The following is an 18,384-nucleotide window of genomic DNA, read 5'->3' as shown; positions in this document are numbered from 1 at the left end:
TTCTTTCCAGTTGTTGGATTCGGTTTCTGTTCTCCGTTCAAGCAGAAGATTCTGATTTGTGAGTTTACCCCTAAATAAATAACCATCTATTTCTCATTTCTGAGCTAGTGTGTGATTTCTTTTAAGCATCCTTCCGCAGTGATACTCTAGAAACGTTTCTTACAGTCAGTGAAGAAAGCTTATTTCCCTGCCTCAGTGTTTGTCTATCCTAGTGAGAAGTCATTTGCTTTCAGTACTCTGCATCCCTGTGGAAAATAGCTGCTCCCCTACACTCTGAAGAGGTACAGTGCACTACACACCTCAGAAGTTTGGCTTTGATGTTATGTCCTATAATATATTTATACAGCATTTGTCTGTGGGCATTATCGACATTTATTATTAATACTACATATAAGAAAAGTAGCAATTGTAGCTGACTTTTAAAATTGGAAAGGCACATTTAATGACGTGATACATTTCATTCTAAAACACATAGACGTTTATAGAAGAAATACTCTCTTACTACTAATTTCTTTTAAATATTAAACTACTTTTATAATGACTCTTACCAACTAACAATAAAATATGATGGATCACATAGTATATGTATGTGTGTTATGTGTTATTACTAAAGTAATTATCTTGCCAATAAACAATGGCAGTGCCATTTTTATCAGGGTTTATTTCAATAAACACCTGAAGAAACAAATAAACTAAAAATATTTTAGAACTATTAAATCAACGACTGTGAGACTTGATTGGGAGAATAAAAACAGAGGCAGACTACAATTATATTTTGATCCATGATATCAAAATAATAGTTGTAGAGAATTTTGATGTTTTATATGGCTATAAAGGTTAAATATCATAGAAATGAATATATATATATATATATATATGTATGTATATATATGTAAAGTTAAAACACGGAAAAGTTTATAGCTTGTGATTTCATTCAAAGAAGCACAGTATAAGATAGTGAAGTGCTTAAATTTTTTAATTTAGTTTATAGAATAAAATAAGGACAGTATAATAAGTCTGATAATGGTAAACTAATTTTGACTCAGATGTAAGTGTTGCTGTGATACAAAGGTTAACTATGGATAAGCAAGAGAAAGAACATGGGAACGTTCTGTAATATGTGTGTTCATGACCATATGGCCTGTTTTTTCCACTGAAGTTTTGGTACCAGTGTGTGCAGTGTTGGCTTACAATGTGTACCTCCCCAATTGTGCCTCTATTGGTAGAAGAGACAGCTGGTCTTTTTCTCTGCCTACCTTGCCAGGTCTCACAAATCTCAGAAAGCAAGCTGCTGGAATTTTCTTGCTCTCTTGGAATGTCTGCTGAATTAATGTTTTGCATACCATGTTTTAAAAGGAGTTCGAAGAAAATATTCCCTTATTATTGTTTAATAAGTTTACTTTTTCTGCTCTCTCTCTTTCTCTCACACTTTCTCTTACATACCTCTAGGTGTGTGTGTGTGTGTGTGTGTGTGTGTGTGTGTGTGTGTGTATTGTGTGTATTTTGTGTACTCTCCAGCATCATAGGTGTGTGTTTGCATATTTGATGCAGAACTTATAACTCTCATATGAGTTGACAAAAATACACTGATAAATGTAAGAGTAAACTATGTTAAGCTTTGAGAGCATATGGACTTATCACTGTTCATATATATTACATCTCAAGGACTTCATATTTCATACAGTTGTGATATTGTCAAGACTAAAGACTCCAAATTTCTGTTGTTTTATTTATTTATTTATTTTTTTTTTTTGAAAAACAGACGTGCTAGGCCCAGGGGTAGAGATAAAAGAGAAACTATTCGGAATAGGTCTTCTTCTTCTGCCACCTGAGTCCCAATAACAAACTTAACCATTCGGGCTTGGCAACAAGTTCTCTTATTTGGTGAGTCATCTCACTCTCCGTTTTCACCCCAAGAGGACAATTTTAATCGGGTGAGAAAAATATGAAATATTTTAATTTCTTTCAACTATAAAATGACTAAGGTAACCAGTGATTCTTTATAGCCATAGCTATCTACTTTGATGCCTTCAGTAGTTGGATGTTGTTCCAGGTGCTCGCTGCTTGGGAAGAATAATTTATGAAGCTTCTTAAAAATGAATGTTTTCTTAGAGAAACAAGGCTGTTTATTGAACTTATCCTGCTAAATATATCATTAGCTTTCATGCTGGTGGATACTGCAAAAATTTCCTATAACCTTTTTTACAAGAATTTTGAATTTTCTTATATTTAAGAATGTGTACTGAATTAATATTCTGTGTACTGCATTTTAGAAGGATTTGGAGGGGAAAAGAACATTACTATGTGACTGTTGAGTAAGCACTGATGTCAAATATGTCGCCATCTATTTAGGCTCACAGTGATATACAAGAATACTAGTCCAATTCAGGGTACATCTGTGTAACTGATAGTGTACTAAATAATTTTGCTTTTGATGTATGCCATTATTTAAGAGTAATATGGAACTCTAGTGTTGCATTTATTTTTATACAATATTGATGCTTGCTCTGCAATGTCACAGATTATGCTTATCTACATGGCCATCTTTCCTTAATTCTTTACTTTTGTATTGTTATTTCTTCTTGCCCCTGTTAAGCTATCATTGTGTTGAATGCAAATTATTTTAGTTTAATATTATCTTTTTAATCAGAGGATATATACCAAATTATTGATGAGTAAACAAATTGCTATTTTGGTCATACTTATCAAAATACAAAAAGACAAACGGAACAAAATGCTATAATATGTCAATTTTACATATTTTGATTTCCTTAAAAAGGATGATAAAATAACAGAATTATTAACATTTTATAAATAAATATAACGAGCTATGATGCTTATGTAAATTGAATAGAATAACTAATTCTTGCTCTTAATAGACTTAATTTTCTATTGCTGAGCTTATTAATGAGAAGTGCTGTCTCCTTTGCTGTACTTTTAAGAGGCACAGGTTTCATTTTTGTAATCTTTTCTCTTATACTTCCTTGTTTACTGACTTTCAGTGATGCTTTCATTGAAGTCAAGTGTTAAACCAGCAGTTTATGCCACCATCTGTAGTTCTAAAGCTGAAAAATTTAAAAATATAATGGGAGAGAGGAGTTGAAGAAAATCTGTAGTGTGTATAACCCAAAACATCAAAGGTCATTACAATTAAATGCCATAAAACTTCACCATGTACTCCCATTGCACCATATCTAACCAGAGCCTAACATCTGTGTGGTTGGTGATTTTACAAACAAGTTTCCCAACCTCCGTCATGATGGGAATCAACAAATGCAGGCAACTTTGATAGATTCAGATGTGACTCACAGGTCGTAAAATCCTTTCTGTACTAGAGTTATGTTAAATCATCAAAGCAGATGTAAAAAAAATCAACCTTGGAGTAAAATGTAAAAGGGTAAAGTTATCATAAGTTATCACATGTAGCATTTATTGTAGATCAAAATGTCACTCAGATTTTATCATTTAGTGGGGTTTCAAAACAGCCAAACCATTAAGAGAAGAGTGCAGCTTTTATATTCATACAACCAGTGACTAGTGAAACATTATCCCTAGTGTGCAAAGGGAAAAAAGTTCCCTTCATTTTGTAACGGACCCAATTGGAGGCCCCTGTAAACACAGTGTAATATAGTTTTACTGTTTCGCAGAGCCTCTCATTACTTCTCGCAGTAATACTAGGTAAACTACTGTTGAACTTCACAGCATCTATCTAGCAGCATGAAAAGCATTAATCTATGGGGTGCTTTTGATGAATTGGAGTTCAAAAGCAAAGCCAAAAATGATTCTTAAAAAGCGCTTAGAAAAATATTTATTAGAAATATGTCAACTGCCAAGAACCTAAAGGCAGCTTGCTTATTGAAAAAAAAATCATTGCCAGCTTGTAAACACTGAGATAGCATGAATTTTCCCCTACTTGAATTCTTTAAAAGAAAAAATGTCACGTATCCGAGTATATTATTTCTCAATCACTTCTCTTTGAATTCTCTACAGTCTTAAGGTGCATTGCTGTGAACACAGTGAGTCATGCTACACAACATGCAGGCAGGATTCTCACTTACTTGGACAATTTAAGATGGATCATATATGCCAGACTTAAGGTGAGAGCGCATGTTGAACACACATAAGAACCTTTGCATCCTGCTCCTAAGTTCTGAAGAAGTTTTGTGATTAAAGAGGTAGTTTTTATACTCTGCCTGGTAATGAACGTGGAATGTTCACCTACATGAGTTTACCACCTTTAACACAGTCTAATTAACATAATTTTTTAAACTTTTCACAACATATTAGAAATGGAACCCAGAATTGTACAACTCCTGGTGTACTATTTGTGAAAAAATCTGTGCACTATATGTCTTCACTGTTTACAATAGCAAGGTGTGTTAAGAAGAGAGGCTTTATATAACAACAATTTTGAAAATAGAACTATATGTTATTATATTATTTTCTTCATTCTTACTGTATTATAACAAGTAAATACCTGAAAATATGACAAAACAAGGCTATTATTTTTTCTATAAAATTAAATCACTTTCAGAGAATTATAATTAATCCCTCCAATATTTTTCCTTTTTTATTGAAAGGTATTTGACTCATCCAAGTTTATAGCAGTATTTTATACTTGGATTCAGATGAAAGACACAAAACACATTATTTCCATGATTCTTAAAGTCCATTGAATTTATTACTTTTTTTGTTTTATACAATTATGGGTCATTATTTTGTGATATTACAAAAGATAAAATAGTAAGCTCAGTAAAATATTTTCCTGGTGGAATATATGAGGGAAGCATTGCCACTGTTGGTAAATCTTTCTTTCGGAGATTCACAGTGCGTACTGGCATACATGAGAAACTGCCAGAAGCAGGTATACAAAGAACATTACCTGTATTTATTACGGTATTTATGAGGCATTCCCTTCTAGTCATATACTAAAGCCTCCTTATGCAGAAGCTGTGGTGTTTTGAAAGTAAAACACTCATTTCCTTTACTCATGCCCATTTCTACCCTTTTTGCATTCAAACCAATTTTTAGTTAAGTGCAGTCATGAGAAAAAATTTCAAATTATTACTCATAAGAAATTAAACATTTCAGTTGTGAACTTTTGCCTTTACTGTGCTCCAATGGCATATTATTATCTCTTGTGTGATGTAATTCAGTGTTTAGGAAGCACATTTTAATGATAATATAATGAAGTTAGCTTAAGAAAAATGTTTTCTAGTACTGTGAATAATGACTCAAAATCATATCTGTTAAATTTAAAGATAACCACTAATGTAATTTACAAATCACTACTAAATAGCAAATTAAATTACTTGTAATAAGGGTTTTCACAAAATAATTTTATTTTTCATATATACTTTAATTTTCTCTTATTAGTCAAACCTGAAACACATTAAATGTCTATCTTGAAGACATTCACACTCATGATAAGTCCTTCTGAAAGAAAAAGAAGACCTATTACCTGATTTTTCTAATAATGTTGACAGATTTTAGCATTTCTCCGTGGTTTTCCTCCTATCCCATGTAATATTTACCAAAGAACTCACCATGTACAATGAGGACATACTCTGCGCTGCTTTGGCCAATGGTATTCGTGGCTTCACATCGATATGTGCCGTTGTCCGTCTTGTTCAGGAAAAGAATGTTGAGTTCTCGACCACTCACGACCATTCGATCAGGATCTGGTAACTCTGCACCATCCTTTGTCCACAGAACAGGTTCTGGCCTATTGGATACAGCATGCATGTAGAGTGAAAAAAAATAAAAATAATAATGTTGAACAAAAGCCAACAATTTATATAAACACCTTTTTACTTCCATGCGGTAGTTTTTAAAAGGCACCAATAACCAGCTTGTGCTAACTCAGAAGAGTTAGAGGCAAAATAAATACAATTTAATCATGCTCTACTTATTCTGATATATATTAGGAACAAATTTATTGAGTAACTGTAGCTGCCACTTCTGGTGTCCTCCTTAGGTAGGTTCCAAGTCCAGATGCTTTTGTCAATGACTAACATTTCATAATGAACTACTTTCTTTGGATGTTCTTAGACAATTGTTCCTTAGGTTTATCTAGCACTTTATAACATGGGCCCACCTTTATGGCATGGCATTTCTTGAAAGCATCCCTCGCTCCCTTATCTCTACCACTTTTCCTACTCTCCTGAGGAATTTGCTTAAAATCATTTTTTTAGTAAAACGGATTAAGAAACCAGGGAGACGGGAGAGCACTTGCCATATAATGCTGACAATCCTGATTCTGTGACTGAAAAATGTGGTAGAGAGAGTACAAGTCCTGAAAGTTGTCCCTCTACACACTATTGTGGGAAACCCCCCCCACACACACACCATACACACACATACACATAGATATACACACATACATGCATACATATATATATATACATATATAATATTATATAGCAACCCTTCACCACTGAATTAGATGACTATGTCCACTTTACATGAAATTACCGATACTCCAGATTTTTTCAGAGTTGACATAATATGAAATACACATATTTCTTTCTGTCTAAGTCCCTGACTGTGTTCTTGAAGACTTTTGCTTAGGAGTACTGCTAAAGTACTTTGATACTGACACTAGTTTCTGATAAAGACAACAAGGTTTCTAAATCCTTTGTGACTATTTGTGTCACAAAAATGTCCTTTGTTATAATGAGGTTTACTATGAGGCACTCTCCTTGGGTTCCTAGAGAGTCCAGAAGGGGTTACTTAGGTACAGAGCTAAGACCTTCTGAGTTCCGAAATTCTGTAATGAAACTTAGGTTGAGGTTCACTTAGTAACCATATCCAGTGATATGAACAGTCAGATCTATATAATGCAACCTCCATGAAAATTCAAAGACTTAATGTCTTATGGAAAATTCATGCGTGGGAAAGCTGCTCAAATAAGCCATGAGTTAGCAATCAACACCCCTATTGCTATAAACAGGATACTCCTCTTTGAGTTGTTGATCTGCTAATCTCAAGAGACCTCCCCAAAACAATGGAGACATTTGGCATTCATCTACCTGGTTGTACTCCAGAGTAAGATGTTAAGACCATTTGCTGAAGACACCCTCCAAAACACACACACACACACACACACACACACACACACACACACCCCTCTCATTTGGATGCTATAGAGGTATTAGTCTGGAACTGACCGAGAAGCTTACTACCTGACCCTGTACCTGCAGGCTGCTGGGGGAGAAGAGTAATCTGCAGGCCTATGCAGCTGTGAATCCCCTAAATGATGACACAAATCTGCCAGGTAAGATGTGCCCATGTGTGGAGTTGTGGCACAAACAAACAAAACAGTAAACATTGCTCTTTGATAGTTTTTAAGGCCTGATCTAGAAGAAGGAAACAATGGCTTATAGTGTAAATATGGGCATAACCACACATGGCAGGTTGGTATCATAGGTTCTAGAACAAGGGTTCTCTACCTTCCCAATGCTAAGGCCCTTTAATACAGTTCTTTATGTTGTGATGACCCCCAGTCATACAATAATTTTGTTGCTACTTCATAACTATAATTTTACTATTGTTATGATTACAATGCAAATATTTGATATGCAGGAAATCCAATATACAACCCCCAAAAGGATAATGACCAAAAGGCTGAGAACCCATGCTCTGGAATGTAACTAAATACTGTTACTGAGCAAAATTCACCTGTCATAACTTTGCTTTTGAAATATTTGTACTTATATGCACAGAGAAATATTACCCTCAGCCTTAATCAGAAAAGATTCTTTTCCGTGAATGATAATGGATGCAGAAACTCATAAGCTATCCAGAATAAGTGATGGATGAATGCTCAATCCAAAATAAAACTAAGATAACATTACAGAAGATTGGGCAGAACGAATGGAAGAGACAGAAAATGGGAGAAGGGCTACAAAATGGTATCTTCTGAACAAGACGCAGTCATTATAATCACAGACAAAAAGCAGCATAGTGGATACCAACATGGGGTCCACACAGGAATGACCCGCTGACAGGGAACATGAACGAGATGAGCTGGGGATCCTTAGCCCTTGCTGCTGAACTCTTTGCTACTGTTAGACTCATGGAGAAAGTGGTCATTACATCTAAATGTGCTCCAGCTGATGACAGTATGAGGATGCACTGGATAGCTCTAGTCTACATAGCCCCGATCAAGTTAAATGTGTCTCAAAACAAAAATGAAAATTATGAATCTGCAAAAAGGGTAGGCAGATATGAAGGAGAGTTAGCAGAGATGGAAGCGAGGTAAGAAAGTGTAGAAGGACTAACAATAAATAATAAATATAAACATAAGTAAAGAAGAACACAGCTTTTTTCCCAAGGTTGAGTCTCCCCAGTTTGTCCTTTTCTTCTACCTCTTCCCCTGGGTATCCCCTACTTTAGTTGTCCATCTGTGCCCTTTGCAGTAACCTTTGCAATGAAGAGAGAAGTGCTTCTAGGAGACATTCTAGCAAATTAATTGAACCCAGGGATGGAGTCATGGCAATTCTGCTTCATAGCCTGTGGGTCAGAAGGATGTTTTACAGTCTGCTCTGTGTACTTGGCCTAAGACATAGTAGCCATTTCCTGGGATTGAGCCTCCCTACTGTGGGATTTGACACTATCTCCAGCTACATGGAGTCAGAATTTAAGTGAATAACAGGTTTCATTGTTGATGTCCCTGGAAGGACACCCAATTGCCACATATATTTTGGTGACCAGGGTAAATTATTGTAGTGTGTTAAAAGAGAATAGCAAACACTTGGCTTTTTTCCCCTATCTCTTCAGAAAGAGAAAGCAAAGAAATGGAGGCAATTTTATCAGAGTTATACTCATAAGATTTCTGAGAAAACATCTTTACATGAACATATTGAAGAAACTAAGTAAATGAAATTATTGGAGACTATTATTTTTCTCATCCAATGAATTAGAAAATTTTATTAATATCACTACCAAAAGAAAAACAAATACTAATAAATATCTACTTGCTGCATATATACTATTTATGCTACTTGCCATTAGAATTTAATAAATTGAATTTTGGAACTCTTCATATGACCTTATATGTGTACATTCTTAGCATCCTTGGAAATGGTAAAATAGGTCACATAAAACAAATACTTGTATCAAAACTAAAAGAGAATTTTTCATTTTTCACAAAGCCTTATAAAATGTTTTTATTCTTATAAATAAACCAATAATAAAAATAACATGGATAATTTATTTAAGACACCAATCTTTTCAATTGTTCTCAAAGGAAGCATTTATAATAGCAAGACAATGTTTTCTTGATGTATAAATTGAGATTGATAAACACAGTGATACAATTGTGCATACACCCAAAACTAATACCCCTAATATAAATGGTGATAATGTTCTTCTAATTGGCTAACATGTTTTCAATTTCCTCTTAAGCACATGGTTCTATAAATGCACAATTAAATTTAGATATGAATTTTAAAATTATATAGAAACAAAAATCTAAATAATTGTTGAAATTTAACTGCTCAGTCTATATTTAACATTTTAAAAATGGGAAGGGGAGGAGGTGGGGAGGAGATGGAAATTTTTAATAAAAAAAATAAGAAAAAAATAAAAATAAAAAATAAAAAAATAAAAAAATGGAAAAAAGTAAATTTATTTTTTCCTAAATAAAACACGTCTCTTCTAGAAAATGGATGTATAATAAAACAGCAAAAGAAGAACAAAGAAAAGAATAAGAAAATAAAGCAGCCTCTGCATATTTGGTGACAGGATGAGTCTGTGACTGAAGTCAGTATTCCATTAAACTAAATCATTCAAACATCCATGTTTCTTCTCTGGGAGATAAGTCTTCAAAGTGGTAAAAAGATGTTCACATAATTGGTTACAATTTTAATGAAATGAAGTTTAGAGTTTATATACAGATTATAAATAACTTACACTTGCCCCTAAGTAATTTTGAAATGTTCAACTTAATATTGAGTGGTTTAGTATGACTTGGATACAGTTTGTGTTTCATCTTAAAATAGAAGATCCCTAGCCTTTTCTAGTTGGAACCTTCATATGATGGAGTTTCTTGTTACAGATGAATAACAATATTCCCTCTTTTGGGGGCATTCAAAGATGATCATTTCAAAAGAAGTTCCAGTTTAAAGTTTTTATGCAATGAGGATAGAAAAGAGGTAGACATTAGAAGTAACAGGAGAGAGGAGAGCAGTAGAACTGAGATATCAAGAACCAACCAGCTCTACAGTGAGAATGTTAACATAGTCACTACAGAATATCAAGTTTTTATTACAAGATTATTAGAAGTTTGAGACTACCAGTATTAGCTAAAATTTCATTTTTCTTTTGTCTATCAAATCTATAAACTTATATATATGAATTTAAAGGAGTATACCTAAGGCATTTTCTAACAGGTTCTTTTAGGAGAATAGGTTGTATAAAGAATAGAAACCAAAGATTTTCATAATTTTTTATATTTTAAGGATTTAATGAAAGAGATTATAATCTGCCAGAAATTTTTTTTTTTGGTTTTTCGAGACAGGGTTTCCCTGTAGTTTCTAGAGCCTGTCCTGGAACTAGCTCTTGTAGACCAGGCTGGCCTCGAACTCAGAGATCCGCCTGCCTCTGCCTCCCGAGTGCTGGGATTAAAGGCGTGCACCACCACCGCCCGGCTCTGCCAGAAATTTTTAAAAAGTTAGCACACAGTTTTCTTTAGGAAAGCTTTTCTTTTGAGATTATAATTTAACTACATCATTTCTTCTTCCAACCCCTTCTATACATTCCTCTCTATTCTCCTTCAAATTTATGTCCTTTTCCCCTGAGTAATCATTATTGAGTGTACATATGTGTGTATGTATGTATGTATGGATGGATGGATCTATCTATCTATCTATCTATCTATCTATCTATCTATCTATCTATCTATCTATCTACCTACCTAGATAGATATTTGTCTATAAGCTGTTCAGTCTGTAGAATATTTCAGGTAAATATATTTTCAGGGATCATGGTTGGCGTTAAATAACTGACTGTTATGTCCTTCTTTAGGGGAAGACAGCAGTCTCTGTCACTCCCAGTTTTTCTTAGTTGCTTGTAATTTTTTAGTTGCAATGAGACCTTGGGGGATTTTCCCTGTGCCCTGCGTAGATTGGCATGGTCACTGACTGTATCTTCCTTGATTAGGTCACATTTTGGCAATTGTCATGGTGACTGTTTATGAATGTAGTGTGTCAACTGTAGAAATATCTGCATAGATTTCCAGTGCCATTCACACATTATCATTTATAAAGTAATGTTGTTATAACTAACTTTGACTGCCAATTTATTTGGTATATTGATACCGATTAGAAGAACTCCTCTTGGATTTCTAACTTCTTAGTTCAGTCTCTTTTTGGGTCACTAATCCAGGAAGTTTGAGTACTAGTAATTCTTCTAATCCTTTCAATTCTATGTGAAGTTATTCCTGGTCTACTCTGCATGGACTGTGGACAGGAACCTTCTCTCGGACTTCATGATGATTTGTCTCTGTTTTAGAAAAAGGTTTCGCAAGAAGAGCAAAGAATCAATAAGCAATTTAGTTATACAATAGTGAGTTCCATGATTTAGACTGTCCAACAAATCTTTCTTCTGCTGTTTATATAATTGGGCAGAGATAAAAGAACATACAAAAGTTGGAACTCTATCCAGATTGAACATCCCCACAAATACTTACGTCCTTCCCTAGGTTCTAAAATTTTTCCCTCACAGTAGTATGTAAGTTGCGATGTAACCCTAAAATAGTTATGAAATTTTGTAAATGAAAAGTATTCAGTGTAATAGCATTCAAGAAGGTATCATGTTCTGATTCAAAAGAAAGAAGGAAGGAATTTATGATTATTTATGTTCAGTGTTTCCTGAATGACAAAGCAGAACTTCAATATTGTTCTGCTCAGTGTATCTTGTGATCATGTGAAATGCCCAATGGCTTCATTTCAGTTTAAAAATCCCATACTTAGTCACCAGATTTGATTGAAGTTTTAATTATCAAAGAGATATTTATTTATTTATTTATTTATAAAGGAATATAAAACTATTTATTGACCACTGTTCACCAATATTTACAATAAATTAATATACAGTTGGATGACATTCTGATACTACAAAGTTACTTTTCTGGCTCATTAAACCAGAACCCAAATACAGAAAAGATTGATCCTACCAGTAAGGAATGAGACAGGGTAAAGAAAAAGCATGCAAGTCATTAGTTTATTACCAAATTTTGTTCATTTATGTCAGCAGGTCTGAAATTGCCAACATCATCTCTAACCATGATCCTATTTCCACAGCAAACAGATATTCCACACATCATAACCTTTTAGTAGTGATATGTGTGTTTATGAACATATTTGCAAATACTTTTTTAAAATTTTTATTACTTTATAAATAATACCATTCAAAATATCCAATTCCTCCCATCCTCTCACCTCCCTCCCCCTCCCCCATACCCTCTTTTCTCTTCCTCTCCAGTCCTAAGAGAGGCACACTGTTTCAGTGGGTGGATCAACCCCTCGCAGTCCTGACTTCCTTGCTCATATTCTCCCTCCTTCTGCTCTTCAACTGGACCTTGGGAGCTCAGTCCAGTTCTAATCACAAAGAGATTTTTTAAAACAGAATTCTTCTATATTATCTGTAATATTTCCATGGGATACTGAAAGAGCTAGTTTGATTTACATAAACATTTGGTTTCATTTTATGAATTAAGCAAAGCCTTTTAGATTATGAAATTATCTTGTATAGTTGTGGGAAAATCTCTTCACTTACGCTGTCAAGTTTGAGGAAAACTAATGAATATGAAAGAATAATGAATTGTAAATCAGTTTGAAATTGGTAAATGTAGAAAAATGTAATTTTATTGTGTTCAAAAGAGAAGAATCCTTAGTAGACTATTACCTATACATGTTCCCACTTCCACAGACTGAGACTGCTTCTTAAGATAAGGTCCAACTTTGAATTGATATTGAAAGGAGAGAAAGGGGCAAGAGGGAAAGCAGGAAGGGACAGGACACAGAAAGAAGATAAATAATAGAAGAAGTTGCCTTGTATTTAATAACTTTTAAAGCAAATGGGTAAAAAGTTGAATTTTTAAAAAGAACAAAAATGCTCTTCTTATCCTAAAACTGATTCAAAGAACCATTTTGTAATTTTTCTTTGTTGGGAGTTAAAAATGTTGTGAAGTAGGAAAAAAATCAGAAAATGATTTCTCCAAGACTATTACTCATAGCAATCTGTTGGGACTAATGAGTCCTGGACTTCAACTGCTCTTCCCTCCTAGAACCTTCTAATTAAAGTTACTAGAAGCTGTGCCTAGCTTAGAGGATCAGAGGATGGGATTTTCACCTGTTGGCCATTGACTGCAGTGTATTTAAGCTACATGGTGCTAATAAAGAGGAGCTTTTGGTGCCAGTGTTTAAAGGTCTGTTTGTTGGTCTGTCTCTGCGTGTGTTTCCTTCAACCTCCAGCCCCTTGCCCAAAGCTCGCGACCTGGGATCTAGCGCATAGAGCGCAGACCGGGGCCGCAGTGCGCGGCGCCAATCATCTTAAATTAAAAACATACACAGTCGTTTGTTACAAATAGTCAAAAGATATGTTCCTCATACAATCTGTAGTAATATTCTACATATATTTCAAGCATTGGCATCGACCCTGAGTTCAAAAACCATTCAGTTAACAGTTAGGTTGAAATGATAGAGTTATTTCTCTAAGAGTTACATCCATTGTTTTTACTACTATAAAAAAGAATTAAATTTGTCGATCTTCCTTTATGTTAATCACTGCCCACTGTAAAACTTACTTTCCTCCATGACTTGCTTCTTGTCCAATATTAAAACAGATTGTCTTGAAGTAATAATTAGGTATAACTCATTTGTATTGTAGCTGGGATAAAATGCTTTATGTATACTGAAGGTAACTGAATCTGGAACTTAAGCTTTGAAAGCATATTTTAATAATTTCAATGAAATTTTTCTTAAAGGATTATACTTTTCTGCATTATTAAATAGAATATTCTTAGTGGCACACTTTTTTCCCAAGAGCTAAAATGTTGGAATATTTTTTTGATAATGTATTAAAAAGACTAAAATTTAGCATGTTCATTCCCAGGGTGGCCTAACAGTATGATTGATTGCAGATATCACGTTTAATACATCTATCTTCAAATTACTTAAGATATTTTTACGTTAAAAAGCTCTGTATAACACATGTCCCCAGGAAAACTAGCTCTACCTTTTCCTTTACATTTTCATTACATATCCTCCCCACGCCTCCCATATTTACAATGTCTTTCCTTTTCTATTGTCTTCTGATTTCTGTTTTATAAAGAAGGATCAAATAAATTGGTTTGATAATATAATAAGACAAATTGAAATGCATCTCAAACTTACAGCAGTGTCCTTGTATCTAGCCAAGCACCTCTGTTCCTTCTCTGAAAACCAGATCTTAGTCTTTCCCTCTGCCTTCTTGGAGAACATGCCACTCTCCCGCCTTTGCTTTGCCGTGGCAATGTACTCTGCTGACCATGAACAAGGTCATTGCCATTCTACTCCCCTGCCTTTGAAAAAATGCTATCCTCCTTTTTTATTTCTTTTGTCCCACCAGCATCTTGGATATCTCTACCACTCTGAATTCTGAAGAGCTGGATGTCTAGGCACTCCCTAATCACTTTCTTCTATATTAGAACCGTTTGTAAATGTCCATATATCTGAGACTTGGAAGATTATTGTTTATTTGTTTATTGTTTATTTGTTTTCTAAACTTTAAACATTCAAATGCTTACCTTTTAGAATTGAAGTTCTGTGTGGTATATAAAAGAAAAAAATCAAGATTCATGCCAGAAATTTTGTTGTATATGTTTTCATTAAGTATAGTTTTTTTTCTAGAAAACAAAACGAGTGTTTTTCTAGAATAAAAGGTTTGTTTTACATCATTGACTAGAATGCCTAATCTCTATAGAATTAATTATGTTTACATATTTTGTTCCATCCATATATTTATGAGGATTTGATAGTCAAAATATTTAACCAGTAGTGAATAACAAACTCCTTTGTAAATTATACTGGTGAGCAATAAATATTATATAAAAAAGGTTGAGAAAGAAAAAATACTATTGCCTAGAACTTTTCAAAGAACAAATGAGCATATTCTTTAAGGAGCAGTTGTAATGACTCATGTTTTCTTTAATGTTCTAGTAATCGTAAGAATAAGAGTAATTTTTGTTCATGATATCTCCCTAAAATTATAGTATTAATGATTCTGTTATACATAAGCACACATGAAATTTCTATAATAATGCTAACGTAAAGATTAAAAATTGTGCTTTCTACAGTTACTATATTCATACATGACATATTTTAAATACCATGAACTGACAGGTACACTTCTTAAAAGTCTTACCCATGAATATGATGGGACCTTTCCAGTCTCTTAAATATGAGACACTCTGAGTTGGATTTTCACCTAAGCATTTACATAATCTCTCAAAATAATAGGCTTTTCTGCAAGAAACCTGGCTTTCTGGAAAATGCTCAAGAAGTGCATATTCTCTGTGGGTCTATAACCATGGTTCTGCAGACTCTGAAGGGACTTTCACAAGACACTGGAACATTTAATTGAAAATGATTGAGTGCCCAGCACACCACAGATGCTCAGCCTAAATAACAGCCGTGGAGATTACCCAGAGTCAGCTCCGTGTTTTACAAACAAAACCAAAATATTCAGTCTCATTTCCAAGATAACCACTTCTGTGCTTCCAGAGAGTGAATGTGTGATTAAATTTTAAAACCATGAAATGGGAGCAAAGGACCATATGGGTTTCAGCAAAGGGACGACAGAATGTGGCTATATCTTTATTATGGAAATTTAGGACTAAGTTTTTAGTATTATACCTTTGAAAGTACCTTACAAATAAAGTGACTGTATTGGGCTTTTTAATTTGAGTAAATTTTGATAATTTAATAATATTCTAGATTGCAAATCAAAGGAAAATATGAAAAAAATCATGTGACTTTTATTATTAAAAATTTTCCTACAATAATTTCTAAATGATAGATATACCCATTCTTTGCTTTATTTTCCTTTAATTGAGAGATAAACTATATGTAATATTTAATAAGAAATATAGTCTCATGATTAATGTTTCCTTTAAAATTCCAGCTTATTTTCTCTAGGCTCTTTGACACCCCATTGTTTTATAGTGTATTGGCAATAGCAGTTATTTCTATGTACAAACTCCATATATATATATATATATATATATATACACATGATAATCTCTATATCTCTATGTATATGTAGCTATACATTACCATATCTATCTTTTACCTGTATTTACATATTCAGATATCAGATATATTTATCATATATCAGATAAATATATCTGATATTATATTTAGATATCAGATATCTGACAGGATTGAGTTTACATTATTGGTTTATATCTACTTGAATACTTTGGCTGATAGTTTATGAATGTTCTCTACCTCTTGCCAAGCTCATTAAAATCTTGGGAAAACGTTCTGCCAGAGATCTGAGAACATGACGTGAACAACCCAAGACAGCTCTCATGGTTGTTACTGTGATGGCAATCTCTATTCTACTATTAACTAGAGTTGGTCATATAACCCGTAGGAGACAAATGCTTTTGATCTGTTTCCACAAAGTATTGTTTGATTTACCCATGACAACTATGAATAAGCAAGTTGCTGGATAGGTGTCTTAGCAGTTAAGGGCATGTACTGCTGCTGCAGAAGTTCAACTCCTAGCACCTACATCCAGCAGCTCACAGTTACCTGCAACTCCAGATCCAGGGAGATCCAAAGCCTCTGGACTACATTGCACCAGCATTCATGTTCACATACCCACATGATACATGCCATAGAAATGTTTTTAAATGAAATACTTCAAAAACAAATGAGAAAATTTAGAAATTACCAACAAAACAACCGTGTACATTTCAGAGACACTGGATTTTCCACCGCCTGTTTGTCATCATGTCAGTTTGGGATGTCTAAAACAATAGGAATTGGTTTTTGCTTGTTTGTTTTGGTTTTAAGCATTTGCTTTCTGTTCAAACATGTTAACTGAAAATCTTTGTTCCATCCTAGTAATAGTTACCAGAAGGGCAACCTCTTCCACATTTGTAGAACCAGGATTAATTTTTTTCCTCTTTATAGTTCTTTCAAGTTTACTAAAATATGGTCAGTTATTTGTGAAGGAGCCATTTCAATGAATTCAGATTTGCCAGTTATCAATTTCTCATTATTTTGCATTTTTTCTTTAAAAGAGCCTCTTGCCTCTGCATTCTCTTATAAGAATATTATTTATTATTCATCATCATTATTATTATAACCTGAATAATATGTGTCTGCTATCAGTTTTTATGTGACTTTAGTATCAATTAGTTTTTATTTGGTTGTATTTATCTTCTAGATGATTTTTAAAATTCATGAACTACTGTCCTATAATGTGTTTATTCTGATCAAAATCTTAAATTTCAGACACTTGGAAGAATCTATGATCATAATTCATCGTCTGGACTTACTAAGCATCTCATTAATAATTCAGACTTCTGAGTAAAATTCTTGGTGAGGTACTTTAGATTTAATTTCTTTACCAAATGACATATAATAGTTCTCATGGTTGTTATTTATTAAGACATTACTTGTTGGGAGACCTTACAGATATATTGCCTTCAATCATTGCATAACTGGTCTATTAGATAGCCATTACATAATTTTAGAGATTAAAATATAATCAAGAGTAAGAGAGAAACTTTTACAGGACGACAAGCTGTATTGCCCCAATGTGGCTCAATTAAATACTAGTGTGAGCAGTGAATAATGCTGACCCTGTGGAAAAGCAGTGGAATATAGGAATTTTCTGTAGTTTTTACTCAATTTTTCTGTGAATCTAAACTTGTTCTAAAATGAAAGTTTATGAACTTACAAAAGCAAACTACTCTGAGTGGCTAAGAATCTAATTAGTGACAACTAATGCTGTGAATATTCATAGATAATATAATTTGGGTGTAAGTCTTAGCTTCTACTTCTACACCACCATGGTGACTGTACCCCAGAGCACTGTACCACAATCTGACTTAAACATTAATAGTGACTTGGTGGTTAACTAGAAGCATTTCTGATTAGCAGGAGAAATGCAAATATTGGTTAATAACATCTCACGTATTAGATGGGGTGATTTGAAATTGCTGGGATAATAGACCCATACTGTTACATCAATATCAGATCTTCCCTATTTTGGTGAACAATATTTCACTCTGGATGATAACTTGCCTTCATTAACTCCTGGCTTATTTTGCAATTTAGTTTCACTAATTGGATTGCATACAACTGGCAAATGACTTGTGATTTG

General features: G+C 33.7%; 1 protein-coding gene across 1 annotated transcript in view; it reads right to left on the bottom strand.

The window, feature by feature from the left end:
* Cadm2 (cell adhesion molecule 2) overlaps positions 1 to 18,384 on the bottom strand; it is a 211,215-nt gene that overhangs the window by 71,131 nt on the left and 121,700 nt on the right. The window contains exon 7 of the mRNA XM_038344371.1: positions 5,547 to 5,725. Within this exon, the coding sequence (XP_038200299.1) occupies positions 5,547 to 5,725 (179 nt within the window). The remainder of the gene's footprint in view (positions 1 to 5,546; positions 5,726 to 18,384) is intronic.

The sequence above is a fragment of the Arvicola amphibius genome, chromosome 10 (genome assembly GCF_903992535.2).
Source record: "Arvicola amphibius chromosome 10, mArvAmp1.2, whole genome shotgun sequence".
Classification (NCBI taxonomy): domain Eukaryota; kingdom Metazoa; phylum Chordata; class Mammalia; order Rodentia; family Cricetidae; genus Arvicola; species Arvicola amphibius.
Note: the sequence above shows the minus strand (reverse complement) of the source record. Positions and strands in the feature narration are given on the sequence as shown.